Genomic DNA, 24,738 nt, shown 5'->3' with positions numbered 1-24,738 from the left:
CTTAAGAAGCGTTAAGCTGTAGATTGCTAGATGCCTTGACAACGTACAGAAAGAGGAGCGTATCACAGAATTAAAGAATCACTGTGATTGGAAGACTTCCAAGATCAACTAGTCCAACCATCTACTTCCCCACTAAACCATGCTCCTTAGTACCACATCTAAGCATTTCTTGAACACCTCCAGGGATGGTGACTCAATCACCTCCCCTGGGCAGCCCGTTACAGCAAGTGACCACTCACTGTGTATCACTCACTGTGAGTCTCTCCCATTCTTGCATCTTCCCCAAAGCTAATATACTAAAATATATTTTGAGGCTCGGTATTAGTGTTTTCTTGTCATGTTATTCTTAAGAGTAAAAACAGAAATAAATAAAGAGTAGTGGTTAAGTTACAAATTAAGCACTGGACAACGAGTTGTAAGCACGGACTTCAACACACTACAAATGTTCTAATTTCTCCTCTTCCTTCAGGGTGTGAACAGTGCGGTCCATTGCTTCAGTAATATATTTCCCTCCCATTTTATTCCAATGATCAAGTTTCCTTTTTTCTAAAACTTGAATTGAAAGCTTTTGGTTTAAAAGAAAAGCATTTTTGCTGAGCTAAAGAATTATAAAAAAAAAATCTGAAAGAAAAACAGATCGATTTTCTGTCTATTTACATTTCTAAATGGTTAATGTAGTACAGAGATTGCACCTACACTGAGTCATCCCACATACATAATATCCACAAAAAACTTTCCCTATAATTCCTTTAGAATTGGAGGAAAAATAATCAGCAACGGTAGACAAAGTCAGCACATAAAACAGCTTGCATGAATTCTAAGTTTTCCTCTCACTACAGACCAATCCATAAGTACTGCTAGAGCTCAGAATTGTTAAATATATTAAAAGAAGATAAAATTACCACTTGTCTACACAGTCTTCCCTGCCAAGGCAAAATGTTTTGTCCTGCTGTCATCCTTTGTTTCACAGTCAGTATAAACAGTTCCCCCACTGGTAAGCATTCTAACCCTGTGGTGTTCAGACTTCCATTGGCCTGAATTATTTATCATTTCTTTCTCTGCAACACATGAAAGTAAAAATGTGTAATGGAAAGGGGCCAGTAGCATCATTGAAGCTCAAAGTACCCCATGAAAACACTAAACTAACACAGAGATTTCCTCTTTGACACGTTATCTAGCTTTGCTTAAGATATTTAATAGACTGTTCCTGTTCATGCCCTATGTAATTTATACCATATATTAACTCACTAGAAAACAAAATCAAACTGATTTTACTTAACTGTCATTAGTCTTGCCCTCACCTCACTTAGGTTCATAATCCTTTGCTCTTCAATAATTTTGCTTTTGTATTGCCTTCTCCTTTTCTGAATTATGAACACTTTAAAAATGTTCTTTGATTGTCTTCCCCCTTTTAAATTTCATCTTTCTCAAGCACCTTACACCACTTCCAATATCAAAGTCACTTTTTCTTTAATAGGATATTTTATTTCAGATTCAACAAATTGATAAAGAAGAATGCAATTTCTCCCAATTTTTCTTCTTTTTTCAGGTTTACTGCAAATGACAATTTCAAGTACGCTTCACAGAAGTGCAGCCATGTGTCCACACATCCAACTGTGGCTTAACAAATACCCAGTATGCTTGCTTTTGCACACTTCAATTTTACCAGTTGTCATTCTGAATTTAAATTGAACATTCATTTTGAGGAAGACACTGCAACTTTCTTTCCTTGAACCTTAATTTCACTGTTTTTGTTCTTTTTTTTTTAAATAGATTCCTTCCTATTTCATGTGCAATTCACCTGTTCTTATTTTTTTTTTAACAGTCGAAACATCAGATTCACTGTGTGTTTTTCTATTTAGAATTTTTACATTAAGGCCGATCCATTCTGGTACTTGGTAATCTCCTCTACCAGAAGATAATGTTGGTACAATTCTCCATCGGCACAAAGATATTTGTGGTTTAGTGTAAAACAGACTATGGTTCTTGTTTCACATTATAGATAAGCAAAATTAAACCTGATCATATCGTCAAGGGAATGAACCACCTCTTCCCTGATCTTTCCATCTTTTCCAGGAATAGCATGTTGCTGGGAGTGGGAGAGGGAAAAGAGAAGCAGGACCATGCCACTTGGCGCTCCTGCTGCAACATCACAATGACACATGTGCATTGTGTCTCCTCTTAACTACAAAGTTTGAGTCCAAACAAGGTTCTTACCATTAGAGGACCACTTCGTCAATTTCCTCAAACACCTGTAATTCCATAATCCTGTGAATTTTTAATTCTCCAGAGTAAATCCATGAGTTCTTCTGGGCAAGTGATGAATCCTACCAAGTTTCAGTAAGGAAACCTCAGGTGCCAAAGCCCTGAAAGTCTGGAGAGCTGGAAGTGCAGGAAGTACAAGGACACTGAACTGACACATGCAGGAAACAGACTGTAGGTACCTGGTCCATTAATTTCTGTTAATTGCCTGAGAGTTCAGCTGAGCTTCATCTCTTGCTTCCACTGGGCATCTGCTTAGTCAGTTAGCCAGAAGGCTGTCTTTTTGCTGAAATACAGTTTATCTTAATTATTAGAAGCCCTAATGGTGCAAATGTCTTAAGGAGCATTTTCTTCAATAAGGTGACAGTTCGCATCTACAACATATTGTTTGCATACAACTTTTTTTTTTTACACTACTTCTTTTTTCTTCTACAGTAACAGCAGCTGTTCAAAATATTCACCTTAAAGAACAAACAGTCTCCTCTTTCATGAAGGATGCTTTAACACATTCTGGAAATATCAACATAGCATTATGTTTCTTTTTATTCATTCAAATCAAACCCAAACTTGAGGTAAGCCACCCTTCACCTGTCTGCTACTACAGAAAGACATATGGTGAGCTTCTTGAAATAGCCACTTGGATTGGTCTGAATGAAGACAACCTATGCTTCCTTAATTAACTCTTTTAACTTCAGTAGATCATGTTGTTTCAATTGTAAAAGTGTCACTGATAACAAGGGTAATACAGAAGTAAAAAGCTTCACCAGGGTACGATTCTTTCTGTTACAAAGTTCACATACTTAGAGGTCAAGTATTTGAAGTGTTCCTAAGAAAAACAAAACTTTTGAAATAATACTTTAGGCAACCATGTTGGAAGAAAATAGGAGAGAAAGGTCAAAGATGTTCCTGGAATGGCATTAAGAAATATCTGAAGTGAACAAAAGCAAACAGTAAAAAGAAAGTAGAAAAGGGTGTGGGCAGGTTCTCACATAGGACAGAGAAAAATCTCAGAAGAAAATTCTATAAGTCTAAATTCCAAGTACATGTTAACCATATCTACAGTCAGACACAAAGTTGACACAGTCCAATCTTTTACTTGAAGAATCCAATTATATTCCTTCTACCAAACCCTCTGGAAAAAGAGTAGTAGTTTCTACGAAAATAGACATTTTAACCACCATTCAACTAGTTTGTTGGCATTTATTGGCACACGCAACTACAGTATTTTCTCAGCTCCACAGATGAAAGTATCAAACAGCAGGTAGTACACAGAAGATGAGTAACTTAAATCACATTGCAGGAAGTCTAACAGGTACCTTTGGTGCAAAATAAAAGAATCAACTGAGAACTGCAGCAATCAGAGAAATGATTTAACTGCAAGGTGTGAGTGCGTGCCACAATGCTTTTAGACAGCCAATGAAGAATTGAGAGGTGTGGGAAAACCGGTGAGACTTCCCTGCACAACCCGAGATGCACACTGTCAGTGCTGTCTTATTGCAAAGCAATGCTGACTCACTCAGACTTTCTGGTGTGGAAACATAAGTCAAATGGCTTGCTTTCAGAGCATAAACAATGGGACTTCACAAGCAGCAATCAAGGAGCTCAAGAAGTGAGGTTTGATCACTCTGCTTTTAATAGGTTAATGCTGCTACTGGAACAAATGGAAGAAAAATATCTTTGCAGAAACACTGAAGCAAGTTTGTAAACAAGCTTATTTTTTAAATGTTTTCCTTTCCAGAACTGTCTACTTTACCAGCTGCTTGGAATATATGCAAGGTTTCACTTATGTAAAACTAAAACGGAGAAAAACATCAGACCAGGACTCTGGCTTATGTACTGTGAAAATGCAGAGTTCCATTAATGTCATCCAAGTTGCCTAAATTTATTCTAGAGCTGAGACTGACTTGTTCCTTCAGTTATTAAGGTTGGAAAGACTGCTATTTTTCTTGAATCTTTATGTTCACAGGAACTGGCTTGAGAACACTGGAAGCTATCCTGCTTTTCTTCTCCCATCTCTTGTATTCCCTGCCCTGAGGGAAGTGACCTAGACTAAAAATGTCAAAAAGACAGAAATATTGGGGATGTTCCTTTCTGGCATATACTGTAGGATGATGCAAACCTTCAACTGAAATAACACCTGAGATATGTCTTCCTCTATTTAGGTGACCAAGTGTTGTGTTGCATATATTCAAAGAAAGGACTATGCGACCACCCCATGTACAGGAAAAAAAACAACAAAACGAAAGCCACTGCTACTGTACCCACTTCACTGGAAGTACCCAGTGGTCATCATGAAGCACTGCTCTACACACTGCCGAACAGCTGCTCCTTTCTATCCACGACAAAGGGAAGGGGAAATACCTCCACATCCTGTTGGTACAAATTATTTACTGCCAGCTTGATCAATTAGTGTCTTCTTTTTTATAGGACATGCAAGGCAACTAGTCCAAGATAAGTGGAAAGGCAAAGAATAAATTGCTACTCAAGACATTTCTACCTGCTGTCAACACAGTAAAGTCAGAGTGAAGTTCAAAGAAAGCATTAAAAATGATGAGTTTGCAACGTTATTTTTTTAAGTCAAAGGAAAGTTCTTGGTTTATTCATATCTCCCTTCAAAAGCAGCAGCCTTTTCAGCTACATTTTAAAAAACAACACCACAAACAAACAATTATTATTACCCATGAGGATAAGAGTAAAACTGAGATTTTTTACAGGCACTGTGGGGTATAAAAACACATTTAAGAGTTAATTCACATTAGCTAATAAAATAGAGCAGATAATCGATACAGTACGCTAGCCTTGATTTCCTCAGGAAACAAGTAGAGAGGTCCATAGACAGCTTTATAAAAAACATGCATAGCATTGACACTTTGCAGCAGTCTTCCCACAAAGACACAATCAAATACAATTCCATATGGCTCACGGAAACTACCACAACACAAGGAGCAAAAAGCTAATACAATACTCAAACATTTAAACAATACATCCTGCCATGCTACAGAAATTCTAATATGCTTTGTAATTTCATATAAGACCTTTGATTATATTGTAATCCATTTATTAGGGAAAAAACAACTATGAATTAAAAATATTTTTACTGCTATTTATTTATTTAAAGTAATTTAAACAAAGTTAGCATGATCACTGAACACTATGTCCCTCATTGGACATGGTTTTAGGAGAGCGTATTGGTTAGGAGTTTATTCTGTACTGTCCTGCTTTTTCAGATGATAAAGGGAATGTGTGAAGTTGATTTTTGAGAAACTTTTACTCTACTATCACTCTTTGTCATTTTTACTACACTCAGGAACTTCTAAGCAACTTTCAATTGAAAAAATGTACTTTAACTTCATTCATGAAAATTTGTCTCAGTTTAGTTCACAAGCCCATTACAGGGAATTTTCTCTTTACCTCACTAGTAAAGAATCCAGAAAAAAGTAAAAACTTCAATTACTACTAAGTAATGGCATCAACTGGAATGACAAACTCAAAACATTTGGCAGTGCAAGAGAAGCCACAGGCAAATGAGTCAGAAAAAGGACAGGAACAAATACAGTCAATGTTACAGATGTGGTCCAGGATATAAAGTAGTTTTCCAAAAAGGATTGTGCAACAGTAAGGGAAAAACTGAAAATTCAAACCTCCATCTTAACACAGCAGTGCCATCCCTCCTCTTGAGGAGAGGTAGGAAGGACACGCTCTGCCATGAACAACACCTGGGGAGCAAAGGAGAGACACGTGTGTTTTCCTCAGAGCACTCCTTAAAACTTCTTTAAGAGTTGCATGCTAGAGAAGGACAATAAGAACTCTCAATGACAACCTCTTTAGCAAACCAGAACTTCCAAATTCAACCCAGCAACTCGGAAGGAAGAAATCTGTCTTTCTGCATGTAGCCAACCTTCCCTCTTCTTCAGGAAAGGTGGATATTTCCCACCATTTTCTATATAATTCTGCAAATGTGCCTTCTTCTAGCATTTAACACTGCAAGATAATCCTGTTCCAATTTCAGCTATAAATTATTAAAGATACAAATATTTGAAACTATTTAGGAAAGAAACTCCTAACTATTCTGAGTAAACTTTTTGTAATATTTTGAAAATTATCCTCAAATAGCTCCCCACCAATATGATCAAAGGTCACTAGTACAGAGCGAAGCACATTTTTATGACATAAATTCCATTATAATTGACAAAAAAAAAATGAATCCAGCCACAATTTAGACATAGGATCCAATTATCTATTTCATTTTCATTTATACCTCATGGGCTAGATCATTTATCATGTTCCATGATAATGATCCGAAGGCACATGGAAAGTGGCTTCTGGAGATAACAAATTATCTGCCATATTAGCATAGCTTACAAGGTCCTGTCAACAAGTACTATGCATAAATATAAGGTAATTAAATTTACAATGTACAGGAGCATCTGATATGTTACTTGTCTTTCTAGTAGCTGCCAAAAAATACAGGTTACTAAATTCAATTTACCAGTTTAGTTGCTTAAGTACAGTAATTTAGCTCCTCATAACACATCAGGAATAATTATACCACTAGAACATCAACAGGTAGAGAGCATGCAGCAGGCTCAAGATCTGGAGATGAATCTCTCATCATCTGGTATTATTACTTCTTGCCACCAAGCTATCCATCATGTCTGTGAGACAGCTTGGAATGATAGCACTGGACCCTCACATTACCTCTCCTTGGACTCTGTCTCATCCATCTTTTGCATCATTCCCCATTTCTGTCTTAGTATCATCTCCCTGCCGCAAAACTGAGTGTGAACCTGTAATGCCTTTAACCTGCAGTACCACTCTAATAGTAATTGATTTCTTTTTATTGCAGAGACAGTGCTGAGTGAGACCAGAGATGGTTGTAGAAGCCGGGAGATGGTCAGAATGGCAGCGTACTACAGGCATCTTCTGTCTTTCAGCAATATGACCTATTTTCAAGAAAGTATTGCTATAATTCCACAGACAGCTATTTTATACTGCATATAAATTTACCAATATATAAAACTGGTATGGGATATATATGCAATTTGTGCTCCCACAGTTCAGCTGCGATTTAATAGCAAGACTGCCTCAAATACAGGTGAAAATTAATGTCAGCGGTGGCTTCGCTTTTTATTTTTGTTAACTGATTCAGTATTAGAACACTATTAGATTTTTAAATACATACTAAAGCGCACAGGTGCAGTTGCCTTCAAAAAGGAACTTAAATTAACTCTACATTGATCATGGCAAGACTTCACTAGCATGATGACTTGTGTACCATAAACCACCCAAGACTAAGCGTTTTAATTCAGCTTCATCTGAATGCTGTTATAAAAGTTTAATAAATCAAAATGATCAAAATGCCCCCAGTGGCAGGTTGGGATTCAGTTTCCAATTCAAATTCCCTTTAATATATGGCTTCTCTGACACCCTGCGTTTTCTGCCATCTATGTTGAATTCTAAATGTACTCCTTTTCATCATTACCATGCATCTACTCATCGGCACACTGTTTAACAGTCCTGCAAAAAACATAGAGATGTCAAACCTAGAGGGGCTATCCCCTTTCCCAGACTGCAAAAAGATGGCAGGTAAGGGAACTTTGTCTACCCTTAAGTAAATATTTTCTTAACCTCTCCACTAACATCAGTGGCATTTAAACCGAGACAGACCAACCCGGCCACAGCATTCAAATGAAAGCTTTGATTTAAATAAATGGGCAGACAGAGCAGCTGTTGGAAGTGGAATTAACCAAGTGAAACACAGCACTGATGTGTGGGGCAGTCTGGAGTCATTTTAATTAAGTTGAGAAAAAATCATGGTACCTGCAGATGATATTCATCATTGCACTTGAATACAATTGCAGATATGAAGAGAAAAAGAAACCCTCTTATTTCCTCCCTGAAGTTACACTGGCTGACAGCTTTTCCCTCATCTCCTTCTCTCTTTCACACTGGCTCCTCCACACTCTAAAGATATATAGGGTTCTCACCCTGCAAATTTTTAATTTTTCAAATATTTTCTTAGCTGCTTGGATTCACCTGCTTCCCCAGTAAGGAAGCATATGACAAAATCACAGATAGATAGAACAACTTCCACAAACCAAGACCACTGTCAGGAATCACTAACATCACCTCTCTTATCACTGGCAACACAATTTTCACCTGGGCTGAGCAAGACCACATCCTATCTTGTTTTTAGTGGATTATGCAGAGCACGTAATGCAAAGCTGACGCTGCCTGTGAGAGAGCTGATATTACCTGATCTGTCACACAGGCAGAAAGCCCCACTTGAATGCTACCTGCAGCCAGCACTAAGCCTGCTGGCACAGAGCTCACTTTCCTGCAACTGTGATCTGCTGGCCAAGCTCATTTCAGCTCTGTACTTCACATTACAGGCCTTCAGCACTTTTGACTGAGTAGTACAGACCCCTAAAGCGGTGTTTATTTGACTCCCAAATGATAGTAAGGTTTCCACAAGAGCCAACAGGAATAACAGCTCAGTGCTTGCCATTCACAGCTCAGTGCTCAGACACCTCTGTGAGCCAGGACAACTCATTCATAGCACAGAGAAGTAGCACAGCCAGCAGCTTCTTGCCTGTTTTGCACAGCCTACACAGAGCTACAAGCCTAACTTTAAAAGTGCTTCTGTTGGGTCAGCCTTAGCCAGGCTGCCTAACTCACTGCACTGCTGCAAGAATGCCTGGCACAAGAAATGAGGGCAGAGGAGAGGAACAGATGGAAGTGTTTCTCTCTTTAATGTAAATCTATGTCTGGTATATGAGAATTTTTTCTTGAAACGCCTGGTGAACTGTTTTTACATGTTTAAGATATATTCTTGAAATGGTTCCCCTGTCTAACAGGCTGGAGTTTAAACTAAAACAGATGAAAATTCATCAACTGCATCATAATTTTATGAAATCAGCATGAAATATATATAATTTTAAACCTGACATGTAATTCAGAACAGTTCAGAGCTTATAAAATCAAATTGGAATCAGAAATACCACAGTTAAGTTTCAGTTGCCCCACATCACACTGGCAATTCCCCTGAGCATGCCTCTATTTCTTACAAGTTATTTGTAATACGTTGACACAAATCAAACTAAAAAAAAATCTGTCTTAACACAAGATTTTTGATTTGTTTCTTTATTCCCCACCACGATTGGTTGTTGAACAGAGGAACAAGCTGCCTAGAGAGGTTGTGGGGGTCTCTATCTTCCAACATACTCAAAACTCAGCTGGACACATTCAAGGGCAGCTTGGTCTAGCCAACCTGCTTGGGTGCTGGACTGGAATGACCTCCAGTGATGCCTTCCCACCCTAGTTATTCTGTGTTACATAACAAAGGCATCAATAGCATCAACAGTATTGGAAGTACCTGCTGCCTGATTCTGTGAACTGCAGAAGGACGCTGATGGGAATCAAGCCAAGAAGTGGGGACAATCCAGAGATTTGCTTTGCAAGCACATTGTTGTTTGAGTGTTTATGTACATAGCCAAAGACAACCTTTGGAAAACAATCAGGCATACTATATGGTCCATTAGAAAAGCAGGATGTGACTTAAAAGAACAAAAAAGTTTTGTACCTAATAAACATACATAAAAAAGAAACCAATACAATTGTCTGTAGTTATAAAAGAAACTAGTTATCTAGAAATATATATGCTGCAAATTTGCACAAGTAAGACTCAATAAATAATGAAAAACAATCACAACTAGTAAACATCAGTCTGGCTCACTACTGGCATACCTACCCTTCCTTTCTCACTTTGCCATGCTGGTTTCTATTCAGAGATGCATGGGAGAAGAGTTCTCATCATGGTTTCCACTGAGGAGTGGAAAAGAGAGAAGATGAAAGGACTTCCACATGGTCGGATACCCATGTGCACTCCACAGAGGCTGGGTGAAGAACTGTACAAAATGTGAGAACAACTGCTAGCTGCTTAGACTGGCAAAGCTATTTGCCACACAGCACTGTTGCCCACCAGAGCCTGGGAAAAAAGTACAAAGCAGACAATAAAAACCATAAGTAGACGGTGTCCCTTGTATAAAGCTATTTAAGCAGATTTAATCTCCCAGGAGCATTTTCTCCTTGTGAGAGCCTGTTTTGGAGGAAAATGAGATTTTGGTGGTCTTGGGATATTTTTTGTCACACTTATGCAATCTCTGTATCTTCTGTTTGCAGTAGGAAAGGTAGTCCAACAGGAGAAACTGACTGACAGCACTTGGAAACAATAAATCAAATGGTTTATGGTTTTAGGAAAAAAGCAACAGATTTGTTTCAGAGATTTGAGTCTGGTTAGGAGATGATCTAATAAAAAATAATTATTAAAAATGGTTAATATCAATTTAATCAATTTGCATAGTCACTGCTATTTGATTCAGCTATTAATTTGATATTTCATTCGTATCTGGTAAGCATTTCAGACAGTCTTTATAGCTTCATGTGCAGAGCAAGCAGACGGCTTTCAAATTAAAAACAAGACAAGCAGCATTCTCTCTCTGCCTCTGTCCTTCTGTACTCATCCATTTTTTCCATAAATGAGAAATTAAGGCATGACAGTCATAACCAACCTAAGAGGGCACCATTCCTTACTGAAACAGAAGATATCTGAACCAGAGAACCATGGAAGGCAAAATCCTATGGCACCAAGTCATGTCTGTACATCTGCTTTTTTTTCTCTGACACTGCTCCCAGCCATGGACAAGACATGGGGCTACAGGGCTTTGGCTCTGAGCCAGAACAGCCACCTTAAAGTTCACGGAAAGAACTAAGGCATGTAACAGCCCAAAAGAGGCCTAATGAAAATATTATTCCAGCCTATGTCAAGTAGTACAAAACTTGTCTCTGGGAAGAAAGCAAAACATGTATTATATCTTATATATTTTGAATCTACAAAGACCAAATCACAGAACTACAACAAAACAAAACTACAACAAAAAGAATTTAAAGAAGATGATAGTGAGAGGTTTGGGTGGAGAATGCTTCCAAGTCAACACTGTGAAGGAATTATATGGGCAGTGTCCAGGATAACAAAGAGTACAAACTAATTTTTGTCAAAAATACAAGGTTTTAATTTTTCTGATAAACAACACAAACTTAAAAAAACCCAAAAAAACAAAACAAACAAACAACAAAAAAACTGTACACACATTGAAAGACTTCAGAACAGAAACACATCATGTCTCCCCCCCCGCCCAGCAAGACTGTAATCAAACTCACTGCTGCAGAGCATCTTACCATTTCAAATATAGCCCTGCATGGCCAGGATTGCTCAACACAGAACTTGAGCCTGTTCCAAATACTCTACATTTCTGCTAGCTCCTAAGAATCTACATCTCTTTGGCTTGTTTTTCAAATCCAGTCAAAACTATTTTCTCTTGTTTCTTCACAAAACGTGACTTCCCTGCAACTTTCATGTTGCCTTAGAGGAAGAGATGAGCAGAGCTTGCTGCACAGAAGACTTGCCTCACGAGAACATAAGGGTGCAACTCTTTCTGGTATGGTTGATGTATGTATGAAAAGCTTCTAACTCCTTTCTGGCTCAGGCTATTAATTATGAACTCTTAGAAATATTACTGAGGTATTTTCCTATGAATTTCCAGTATTCTTTTTATCTAAAGAAGGTATTTGCCCTCGGAGTGACTGTACACCTGCTGTAAGAAACAGGATTGACAGTAAGAAATTTCTGGTGTTAAACCTATTTACAGAGGGTAAACATCTTAATGTGGCAGAGAACTTAAAAGCAGAAGCTGTCACAAAATGACTAAGTTAACTGTATACTTCCCTCTTTGAAGGATGCTCTCAACCTAAGTATACACCCTAAATTACAGCTTTTGTTTTATTAGTGAAGTTTAGAAGAACTTCCCAAAATAACTGCATTATTTTTCCTACTGCAGTGAAGTCATCTAGATTTATCATCTGCATCTCCCATAAGGATACGACTGTAAGAGAATAAAGCTTGGTACAGGAGGGAAAACTTGGGATACAAAGTAGATCAGAAGGACCGTTAAGAGTTCAAAAAAGCAACAGTATTAATATTTGTATTTCAGGAATGCGCAGTGTAGCAGCCACATGGCTCTTCCAACTCAGAACCACCAAAAAGTCTGCATGCTCCCACAGAAGCTTGGCAATGTTCCAAAGGGGGCATTAAGCCAACATAACAACATAAAGCCCAGAGATGCAATGTGGAATCTCACTGCCTATCTTCCCCTCTGCTTTGAAATTCAGTGAATGCAGAGAAGCACACACCCAAACACCTTGCTCAAGGCACTTCAAAGACACAGTCCAGAGCCATTATACACGTCACCACTGTCTCATGGAGATTGTATTTCTCAACACATTGCAATATATCACTAAAAACCTGATTTTTCTTGCATTTATGGGGCTGATGGTGGGAGATGCAACCAGAGGGGAAGTAATATCTATCATTCATCCAGACAGCTTAATACTGGATGACAGAGATAAGTATCACTTTGCAAAACTGGTACAAAAACAGTTAACATGTTCACAAGTAGTCAGTCTATAAACTTTCAGATAACATTATTTTCCTTAATCTGCCACCTAGCGCTCTCCTATCATTAAACAGGAACTGAGTAAGTAAACCAGGTAGCAAAATTCAAGACACACAGCAGCAAAATATTCTTTCATGCTGAAATTTCAGCAACGCTGAAATTTGGAAAGCAAATTTCAGTTTCCTCAACTGGAAAGACTTCAGTTTTCCTGTCACAGAAAAAATAAAATAACAAAAAGTAAAAACAACAATGCTCTCATGAGAAATATTTGCCAGAGGCAAACTCCATCTTCAAAGCATTCTGGCATCACGAGAAGATCAGCCAAATTGCTGGTTTTCCTATGTAAAATCCCTAAAGGGATTTCAGATGAGAAAGGCAGATGTATCAGTGCCAGAATTATTTCCACAAGAACTGCTCCTGATGGCAAACAATTCCAGTGAGGGAAACAAAGACAATTATCATCACAACCCCCCTCAAACCACTTGCAAAGCCAAACAAGCACAAGAAACAAACAAACAAAAAAAAAGCCACTTTCATATTAAAAAAAAGTTATATGTGTAGATCAGTTTATCATAGCTTGTAACTTGAGGAAGAACAGTAAGAAGGCAGTATAGATAACCACGCAGAGGAACTCTCTTTTTATTTTGTAGCTATTTTGGATTCTGTAAGGACATGAGGACAATTCCCTATTGAAGCACTATAAATCAATGCATATGTCTCTTTGTTTCAACTCCACCACAGAACTGTTGTTTGAATTGGATGAAGAAATGATGAGAAGAGGAAAAAACAAACAAATAAACAAACAAAAAACACATTTACCTAATGAAAACATCAGTATTTGTTATAACTCCAATAAAAGTTACAAACATAGCAACCAGAACCAGACTTAAAGTGAAGATATTCACAGATAATTAAAAAACATTACAGTTGATACATATCAATGGTTGTTGTTTTTTATTTTGTACACTTAATATTAGCCTACAGTTTCCTCCAGTAGATGTTTCTTTTTTAACTAATAGAGATACACTACACAAAATAATATGCAGTGCATTTCCTGCTGACTTTGCAGAATTTAATAGCATGTAAGTACAGTTAAGTCAGCTAACAGTATGAAGTTATTTCAAAGGAAAACACACTCAGGAAAAAGTACAAAAAGTACAAAAAATGCAGTTCACTATTCTGTCATTGAAGGGGCAGTGTTTAGAGGTTTTGTTATTCTTTTTGATAGTCATAGAAACACACATACAGACATATAGTGGGGGGAAAAAAAAAAAAAAAGTACAACCACAGCCATCTAGATCTTTCAGGTACACTGCAGCCAAAGAAACCAGTGGTTTCATTCATATGGCCCCTCCAAGAATGTCTGACAAACTAAACTGGGATTATTATACCAAGTTCACTAAGAAACCATGTAAGAACAGAGCAGTAGTTTCATCTCCTCCAGACTGGTAGCCATTTTTAACACACATCAACCACTAAGAACTTAACAGCTGCCATAATGGCTCATTTCTTAATGTAGAAGACCATTTTTCTGATAAATATTGTTAATTTTACCAAACATTCCAGTAGCTTGCTTTGTTTTGTTTTTAAACAGTTCCAAACAATGATACAGTTCATTTCTTCACTAAGTATTAAAAGGGGCAGAAAGACTGAGAGCACAATAGTTGCTCGCAGAAATAAAAAGAAACTTGGTTCCTTCTTCTTCACTCCTACTTGCACATCACACCTACTGCTACTCCCAGTCCTGAAGACTTCAAGAAACTGCCTTTATAGAAATTGCCAATTTACTGGTCATCCAAGAAAAGTATAAATAGACTATTAATCTCACGAGCGTATTCAAGAACACGTCAGTTCACTGTACTGACAGTGCCAAGCTTCCCGTAAAAGGAAGGAGAAAGCAAAGGAAGAGTTCATCCCATACATATCTGATAACAACAGCAATGCCATAGATGCTATCTAAAAAAGCAAAAAAAACCAAAAACAAACAAAGAAAAAAAACAAAACAATGCAAGACAGTCACTGACCTGGAAGCCGAAAACCAGCTCTAAGCAAAGGTGAGACATTTAATTATTGACTGGAACTTTGCTTGGTAAAATGAATCAATTGAATTACAAATCCTATGCTAGTCTGATTTTTCTTTCAAAAAATGATTCAGAGTAATCGAGTTGTCCTTTTCAGGATCTTTGAACATATGCCATCCCTCTCAGGTAACTCCATTTGTAAGAAAGTTTTAGAATTCAACTGAACATCATTCTTTTGATAAAGCTCCCTATGAAATAATGTTTCACCATGATGGGTGCTATTTAACTGAGGACTTTTATTACCAAGTCTGGCTTATGAATGGCTCATCAGAAAAGTATCAGATGCTTCTATACTATAGGAAATGCATATCACACATCTGCATAGATGTGGAACACAAAAAGATTTCAGTAATATAAATCCCAGATTCTGAGTTGCTGAGCAGCAAGAGCTCCTCATCTCTTGCTTTTAGGTTACGTTGCTGTCAACGAAGTTTGGCTTCTGCAGACCAAAGACCTTACCATTACCCAAAATGATCTGGAAGCAATACTAGAGCCATGACAAAGTAAATTGTGTTTCATAGTATTTTTTTTCCTCCTCTGGCTGTGAGAACACACAGATCAATACACTTCAGCATGAGAATTCTGCAGTGAAATTTTCATTTGTTACAAAAAGCAACAAAAAGGCCCCAAGCATGCCCTGTCACTTTCAGTTTAGAAGGAAATGCACTAATAAACTCTTACCCCTGGGTCATCTTTGACAATGGGCAATACTATGCCAGCTCTTATTAAAGGCAATTCGTATCAGTGGCCCAAAAATTTCCTTTAAAATTATCATCTTTTGTATCCATGTAGCAGGATGTCAGCTTTAAAGTGCCACTGAGATATAGGACCTGTCATTACGGTTAATTTTCAGTACAGTTTTAACACCAGGGTAGCCAATCCCTAAGGGTATGCTTTTTGGCTAACAAGATTTATTTAGTGGTTATCCAGACAAACAAGAAAATATATTACTGTATATTGCTTTTCAAACACAACGGCAAGTAATAAATCCTACTATAAAATATAAATCCCTTTTCTTTAACATGATGTCAAAGAAATGAAAATGATTTTAGACCATTTTTAAAAATAAATTCAAATTATACGTGTATGTGTGCATATGTGTATATACGTATATATAATGTTAATAATAAAATATCAAGACTATGTAGGTGTTGTGAATATAGCTATCAAGTTATGTTTTAAGGCATAAAGGTGACATTTTCTATCAAATATCCCAAGCTACACAGCAGGACAACATACCACATTTAAAAAGAAAGCACTATAAAGTTTGATACTTGAGAGAGAGAGAAATAGTGTTTTAAACACTATTATATTGCTCTATTGTAACAGGAGAAATAAAGGAAAACTTCACTTAATGCATAAATATAGCTATTTGTCCTGTTTTCCTAATAACATTGTATTAGGATGAAGACTGTTTTGCACTTCAGTAGACAAAAGGGTACATCAATAAAACAAAAAAAAAGCTGTTAACATATTGTCTAAATCCTCATATGTTCAGTGAAGTCTATTTTTATTGATGTTATATAGAAGGTATAAAACCTAGCTGACCTCAATCTACTGGTCTCCCAGGAAAAAGACCTCTGCCAGAAAATGCCAGATATCAAATATCTTAGAGCATTTATTAAGCTATCTTTGTTTCCGCAAGATGAGGATGAACTGGCTTTCCTTGCTCTGGTTCCAGACCCAATGGCTGATTTTAGGTGACTACTGACCAAACCCCCTATGGCTGAAGCAATGAGTCAAGCAAGAGTCCTTAATGTGCCCAACTCTGGCATATCTGTCCCAAACTGCCATTATATTAGGCAACACAGACAGCTGTTGTATGCCCATGTAACTTACACCACACTTCAGAATGTTAAGTCTCAGAGCAAATGTAAGAGTCAGGTGAAACAAACAATTGTACAGGTGATACAAGCAGGCAAGGGTAACTTACTCCAGGCCAAACAGTAAGTGAATTTGAGAGTCCGAATCTGAAAATCTATATTCAGTCATGTCTCTCATCAATAGGATGACATAATTCCAGAACACAAACAGCAAAAATAAAGCACCATCTCAGTATTCTTACATTTGGCTGTGTTCCAATAGGCTTCTGAATGAACTGCAACAAGAAAGCATTTCTTCTTGCACCACAAGTTGGAAATCATCACAGAACATCTCCATAATACTTCTATTCATTGGATAGGTGAAAGTTGAAACCTGTTTTTATACACGTCTCCCAAGTAACAGAATAATGTTTACTTTACTGAACTGTCGGCCAGCTCAAGGCAGCAGATTAAAAAGGCAATGTTAACTAACTAAAGTGGATTTTCTCATTTTTGTAAAAATATTTAGGAAATGTCAGGCAGTTCTCATCTTAAATTCAAGAAGTACATCTACAGAAAAAGCATAAAGGCAAACTGCACACATTGCAAAATCCATGATTCTACATAGACATGTTCTATGGAAAGTATAGGATATTTTATCTTATGACAATTCCAGAAGCCCTCACAGGGCTACGTTTGTTAAGCACTTCAGATCAAGTCATCTGTAGACTAAATAAAAGATATAAGCAGAAAACACTGGTACTCGAAGCATTCAATCAGATAAAATGACCAAAACCTTACCTCGAACAATAAGTTGAGCGAAATTCGACACTCCAGAACCTCTCTCTGATTGAGTTACACAACGGTATAAATCTTGGTCAGTTTTTGTCACCTCTTGCAACTTAAAGGTAGCAGCAAATCTTCTGTGATTTATATTTTTAGTCTGAGCAACTGGAATATCTTCCCCATTTCTCCTCTGAAATAACAAAAAGAGAAACCAAAGCAGAGATATCTCTTAAGAATATAATAGGCATTTATCATTATCATACAATAAGTACATTAAAAACAAACAAACAAGCAACAACAACAAATGTTTTCTGTGATACGAAGCTCAGAATCAAATTATGGGGTGAAAAGTGCTGTCAGGCTTCTTCAGTGACAAAAGACTTTCTGTGTCATACTCAACTGAAACTCCCATAGGAGAGTCCAGGAGCAGCAGCTGCATCCCCAGTAAAAATCATTCAACTTAAAATGAAATTATAACAGATACACTGGCTGTACTGCTAATAATAATGATTTAAACAAATCCAGCATTAAGGATTTCACAGGTTTTCAATAGCACTTTTCCATCAAGCAGCCAACATTCCCTTTTTAATACTAGCTTTTATCTGTCCAAATTCAATACCTTCTAAAATTGTACCTTTGTTACACTAAACACCACCTACCTACCTAGAACTAGATGAAATAAAAAGGGAAGGGAGCTCTTAAAATGGAAAGATGCATATCTATTTTAAAAGCAGTTATTAAGAAAAAAAAATCAGTTACCACAAGTTACTGAAAAAAAATTAATCTGTCTACAGCTGCAGGAAGGAGGACAGGTCAGAAAGTAGAAATAGCTTCAGCTCATGAACAGTTGTTCTTATCTCTACTCACACAGAATACTGTATTTCTGTTCTAATAGGAAAAAAAAAGAAAAGAAAAAAACCTACAACAACAAGAAAAATCCCAGATCTTCTATGAAAAGCTAGCATTTGAAAGAAAAAAAAAAGAAAGAAAGAAAAAAGAAAGGAAAACAACAGTAACAAACTAACACCAGGTGAATGAACCATGTCCTTTCCCTCTACCATAGAACAGTTGCATGGATTTCCAGGCTGGGACAAATTTTCTCAAGACACAGCTTTGCTCCATCACCAGAAAGACAACATAATTCCCTTCGTAGCTGCATTGCTTGCTTTGCCCAATACACAACGAAATGAGACCTTTGCTCATGTTTTTTAGCTCTAATTGACTCCTGGAATAAGAATCTTCATTGAGGTCTTAAACTCTGAGCTTGCTGTCTAACACAAGAAGCAGGACTGCTGAGCAACAGAGTTTAATAACCCAACAGCCCATGGCAAAATACAAAGGGGAAAAACAGGAAACAAGTTAATGCTGACCATGTATATATACACTGGCCTCTGTCACAGACATGAGCTCTTTGTAACACTAGGATGCTTCATTTCACATTTACCACATCTACATGTGATCTTAGTATAGGTTAGTCACTCACTACATAGCTTTGCTGCGGATTAGCCAAAGGTTCAGCACTGCTTCAAACCAGCTAACCTTCAGTAGTAATATGTTTCAAAAAGATCAATGTTAGGCTCTGTCATCTTTCTTGTAGCGGACACAAAAGACCCTTCCATTGCTTCAATGCAGGCCTTGTGTTAAAACATTCATTTACATAATATTTCAGACACTGGTATTCTGCCAGAAACACTGCGCTGTCACCTGAATCAACAGGTTTACTAGGGTGACTCTTCCTCAGTTCATCAGGAACAGAAACTCCCACCAGCTCACCTTTCACTTTCACTCTCCTTTCTACTAAGCTAGAAAGGGCCAGCAGCCACTGCAGTGCTTTGCCCAGCCCAGGTCACGCTAAACCAGTGGGGTAGGACAAGGTCCAGCAAGATGCAAAATGTGCACACTTATCTCCAAAGGGAAATGGAGTAAGGCATGCTACCAAAAGGCTCTCACAGAGCTCCTGCCTTAGTCAAAGTCCCTGTCCCACATCCTTCCAGACTGATTAATACATGGATGCTACTGGAAGGGCTGTTCACAAAGGCATCTGTTTCCCATGAGAAGGATGAAGGAAGTCTGCTGAGGCTTGTGAGGACTCCTGTCTTCCTGTCAGGAAAACCTCAAGAATCAATTAAATTATTAAATCGCAATATCAGACAAACGAAGGATAATGTTAAATGCTTTACTTAAGCAGGAGATGTGTCCCTCACTCCACGGAGCCAGCATTTCCCAGTAGGACAGCCATATCAGAAAGCAAGATTTTCTTCTAAATTTTCTGCCTCAGTTTCAATTAGAGGCTTAAGCAAGCCATGATTCAAACTCTCTGGAAAGGTGGATCTGGGGCCATGAAGCAACTGTAACAAGCAAAATGATAGCACTGCTTCTTTTCCTGTACATCTGGGTCCTGCACAACACACACTGTCCCCACTGCAGCATGTGGGCAGCCAGCCAGGGGATACCAGGCTGTCCTGGAAAACACAGATCTGCCATGCAATTGTTAAAATGACCAAGCAGGACATAATGAACAGAAGGCTTTTCTTATTGTTAAATAGAATGCGATAGTAAAGTTGACAGCAACCCATGTAATGTAATAATTCTTGTTCTCTTGTAAAGGGAAAAATAAACATGAGAGACAGTTTTCTAAAATTAAAGACTCCTTGCAATAAGTCCATTGCTTTAAATTTCAATGCCACAACCAGCCTGCAGCAGAGAAGTCCACTGCAAAGTTTAATGTGTAATATTATTTATCCTCCAAAGCTCTGAACTTGCTTACTTCAGCTGGTCTGCACGCTTCATCTTAGAGAAGTAAAAGTGAACTGGGATACTATTTAATTTTAGAGCAATTAATCAAAATGATACTTAATGAGCTTTACAGTTCTGCTCCAACAACAGAACCTAGGATTTTTTATTTTTTCTTCCATTTACATCAGCGATTTCTGACTACTTAATCTTACAAGACTCAGAGTAGTTGCTCAAATTACTCTGTATTGGGATTTGTTTCTTGGGAATTCAATGGTACAATTACATCTTCAAAGTCAATTTTCACGTACAGCTTACTCATTAAAATGTTTTTCAGTCATTAAAACCATGAGAAGTTCAAACAGTAGAGAGTTCTCACTTAAAAGCAAATGTTAAAGAAAATACTTGCATTTATTTCCTATGCATGTCCCTTACACCAGCAAACCATTAACCAGTCAGAGTTCAGATGCACTGCCATGATCTCTTAATTAAATTCTTCTTTCTAATGTCAGAGCAATATTACTGATTTTAAAGGGGAGGAAAGAAAGGCAGCAGTGCTCTCCGCTTATTAGAGGGCTTCTGGTACATACTGTTTCAATTTATGTCCTGCTCATACTGCACAGAGCTTGAAAACCCTGCTCAATTAGGTTTTAAAAATTCAATTTAAAATTAATGTGGAGTTATACTAATAGGTAATGGCTGTACCCTGTGCAATTCTTGGTTCCTCCAGCCCCTTGCTGTCTGATTTGATAACCCTGAATTGTTCATTTAGGAGAGGTCAACACCAGTCAGCTCTTATCCTTTGCTGAAAATAACTGTGGGCCTCACCAAGAACTACAGTCTATAAACATTACATTAAAAGAAACATAAGCAGGTGAAAAAGCCTCCTTAATTCCAGTATTCCAGCCATTTAAATCTATGACCTTAAATTAGACTAATAACTTCACGCTTAATTTTTTATTTGATAGTAACACTATTTTTTTAATTTTCAAGTAATGAAATGAAAGTTTATATTTATTAAAAAAAAAAGAACAATGAAGGCTATTCAGCTTAAAAATAGTCACAGGCACATTAACAATTAGGAGAGGCCTTAAGTTGGCCTCCTCTTTCCTTCAAGAAAGGATTTAGGTGTTTAATTAATAGGAAATGAAATTGTAGTGAGTATTCCAGAATGGGACCAGAAACATCCTAACCTTAACATCATACTTAATTGGTAGAATTAAGGTACATTGCTAATTTCCTAATACCAACTTAAACCTTATTTCACTTCTTGAGAGATAGCTTAAGGCTTCTTGTTGTTTTTATTTTTAATTTGTTCATTGGGTTTTGTGTGCATGTTTTGTTTGTTTCTGAACAGTGACAAGATATCATACATTTCTATGCTGAAGTTTACTCTGAATTCTCTTGAACTCCTTTTTTCATAACCGTGATTTTTATCAGCCTGGACAGCTCAACCTTACACATCTCTGTCCCTTTCTTAGTGTAAACATCTTAACATAAACCCACTCCACTGCTAACAACTATAGTCAACCCTGTTTGCCTTCTCAGGCTCTCGGCTGGACCCTGGTATGCCTCCAGAGATCAGAAGATGTCAACACCATGGCTGAAGTGACACACACATCACACTGACAGCAGCACCCACCATAGCACACACAATCACTCCTCCTTGCCTGTACTCCTATCTTCATGCAAAAAAAAAAATAAAAATCACAATAAATAAATAGATAGATAGATAGATAGATAGATAGATAGATAGATAGATAGATAGATAGATAGATAGATCTTTCCTTGAAAATACATTGTATCCCATATTATCATCATCAAAATAGGAGAAGTCCATGATCTAATTCACTGTGTAGCCATGGAGAGCAGGCAGGACCTGTGCAGGGTGCAAGAGGGGAGTTTGAGCAACTCTGTCCCCAAATGAGGAATGGAAACTTCACCAGTGAAGAATTCCTCGAGCACCAGGGAAATTGCTCTGAGATGCCTAGAGAAAAAGGGAATCTGTAAAGGACTTAATGACATGTTACACTTTTCTTGTGTGCTTTTACTCATAGCGTACAGGCAAAAACACCTTTGGGGTGTTTTTTTTTTATTTGTTTGGTTTTTTTGCAAGGGGAAAAAAAGGTTAAATGAGGATAGTTTCAATGTAGCAAGAACAGATGATGTCAAAAAAGCATTTTGGTAAAAATTAAATAACATAAGGGGGAAAAAAATAACCTGCATTATCATGCTTTAAAATTTTTATTTACGTGCAGTTGTCAGGCACTTTTTGACACAGAGCATATGCTTTAACAGCATTTAGAATAAAATTTACAAATACAGAAACAAATTGTAAAGAAAAATATCTCTTTTGATTTTGTGTTTGATTTGTTTCTTGGGATTTTCAACTTAAATAAACATACTGGAAATAATAAAGTATGAAATTGCTTTATCACAGGATACAGCACCTACAATAGAGGAAGTGATTGAGCAAGCAGGATTTCTTTATTTATAGTTCTATTCTATTCCCAAGTAAATTGTGTTATCAAAAACAAACAAACAAACAAAACCAACGACAACAACAACAAAAAAAAACCCTTTAGTTTTAGGTAGAACAAGAACTGAAACTATTGTTTAAATTATGTGCCCATACCTTTCTCTTAGTACTCAATGAGGTGAAGTAGCATTTTGTTTTCTGTTTGCTTTTCAAAGATAGCATGCAGTTACCGGTTCTTTTTCTTCCCCTCTAAGTAGGAAATGAGTGTAACCAGCTTTAGCTGGCTGGTCTCCTCAAATGCATGACAAAACAGACTACGAGATCTTCCCATGCACTATACAAGCATGAGGAAAGCTTTTCCCAAGCAGAAATATACTAAAAATTTCAAAGAAAGCACAGAGTCAAATTCTACCCAGCACAGTGCAGTGCAGCTTAGAAGAATACAAAATTACTTCACGTTTCAGTTACATGCAGTTCTGTTAACCAAACTTGTTCACATAGAGGTAGCTCAATTTCCCTCCCACTGCACTGAAACTCCTATGTAAGAAACCAACTGTTCTCAAAAAACAGTCTAAATGAGAACCATCTGGTATCTTCAAAAGTAGGAAACCTAGCCTGTAATAAAATTACTAGAGGAGGAACAGCAAAATCCATTCTACAGTGTCCCCTGCCATCCAAATACAGAAATGAAAAGCATGCCAGCTTTTAAAACGTCTTATTTTGAATCTATCTAATGCATGCCACAAAAACAATGTGTTTAAAAAAAATGCTTTTCAGAAAGCTACAGTACTTGAATATATATTTTTTTTAATCACAGAAGCAGCAACACAATGACTAAAGATCAATAACGCCTCAAGCAGAGCATACCTAACTGCAGCATTCATCCTGCAGGCCTAAAAAAAGCCTCTTTTTTTTTGCAAAAGAAAAAAAGGAAAAACCCAGACATTACCAAGACCGAAATAACACAGGATAGTTCCTCACATGCTTCCTAGCAGATTATTTTACTCTTTTCCAAAAGGAACTAAAGGAAATAGGTATACAGTACTTCACATATGTCATACACACATACACACACCAGTATTTTATAAAAGGACAAGTATTCTATCATTCTATAAGTCTCATATCTATTTGAGCAAACTTTTGCTTGGAGTGTGAAGCTACCTATTGCACTTTGCACTTCAGAGGAGAGGATCTAAACGCATGGATTAAGGAATAAAGCTCACAGGTCCAGGTCAAGGAACTAAATGCCAGTAAACTCCCTCCTAGAAATGCCCTCCAGTCCCACATAGGGATGCAGCAGCACAGTTCCCAAGCACCTGGTGCTCCAGCCCTGAAGAAAGCAGTAGCGTAAACTATATGACTTGTAGCTATGCAGGCTGGAGGAATTAGTTAATTGGGACAGAATTAAATTAAAAGCAGGAGGATTACAGGATTTGATGTTGCTGAAAATTAAGATGACTAGAGGTCTAAGGGAAAAATTCCATATTCAGCCAAGAAGCTAATGAATTGAGGACGAAGTGAGGGAAAACAGTTCATTTAGGGTTAAATGAATGTAGAACACCTTTCTAAAACAAACATACATGAAGGAGAATATGAAATAAGTTATGAATCCTGTATTTTTCATTTGTGAATATTCTTTATAATCATGTCAGTGTCAGCGAAGTGCAGGACAGAGCAAATCACCAGTCAAGCCATTTAGAAGTAGCCTGAGTTTATCACTTTAAAGTAGCTTTTCATATTTCTATGAAAAATGTTTGGAAAACTATGATGTCTATCAGAGAACTTAAAACACTGAGGCAAATGTGTAGGTAAAGCAGACAAACCCCTGTAAAAGGTGAAATCCATCCTCTGTGTTTCTCTATCCTATTACTCACTTTCAGAATCATCTTTTCTATAAGTAAAAGCAACCAATAATAAGTAAAGTGAAGTTTCTGTGCAAGAGAAAAGGAACTTGTACGCTATCAGGACAATACTAGTAATCAAGACACAATTAAGATGACAAATTTTACTGGTTGCGAAGAATAGGGATAGCCATTATAATTTACTGTCACAGATTCACATGTGTTTTAGGCAGATGCTGATGC

General features: G+C 37.3%; 1 protein-coding gene across 2 annotated transcripts in view; it reads right to left on the bottom strand.

Annotated features, from left to right (window-relative positions):
* Positions 1-24,738, bottom strand: part of PTPRK (protein tyrosine phosphatase receptor type K) — a 305,334-nt gene that overhangs the window by 183,525 nt on the left and 97,071 nt on the right. For both annotated transcript variants that reach the window (XM_065734173.1, XM_065734182.1), the window contains exon 5: positions 17,458-17,632. In XM_065734173.1, coding sequence (XP_065590245.1) covers positions 17,458-17,632 — 175 coding nt within the window. The remainder of the gene's footprint in view (positions 1-17,457; positions 17,633-24,738) is intronic.

The sequence above is a fragment of the Cyrtonyx montezumae genome, unplaced genomic scaffold (assembly GCF_038088225.1).
Source record: "Cyrtonyx montezumae isolate F1298 unplaced genomic scaffold, pur_monq_1.0 scaffold_0, whole genome shotgun sequence".
Classification (NCBI taxonomy): domain Eukaryota; kingdom Metazoa; phylum Chordata; class Aves; order Galliformes; family Odontophoridae; genus Cyrtonyx; species Cyrtonyx montezumae.
The sequence above is the reverse complement of the archived record's forward strand: the minus strand, read 5'-3'. Positions and strand labels throughout refer to the sequence as shown.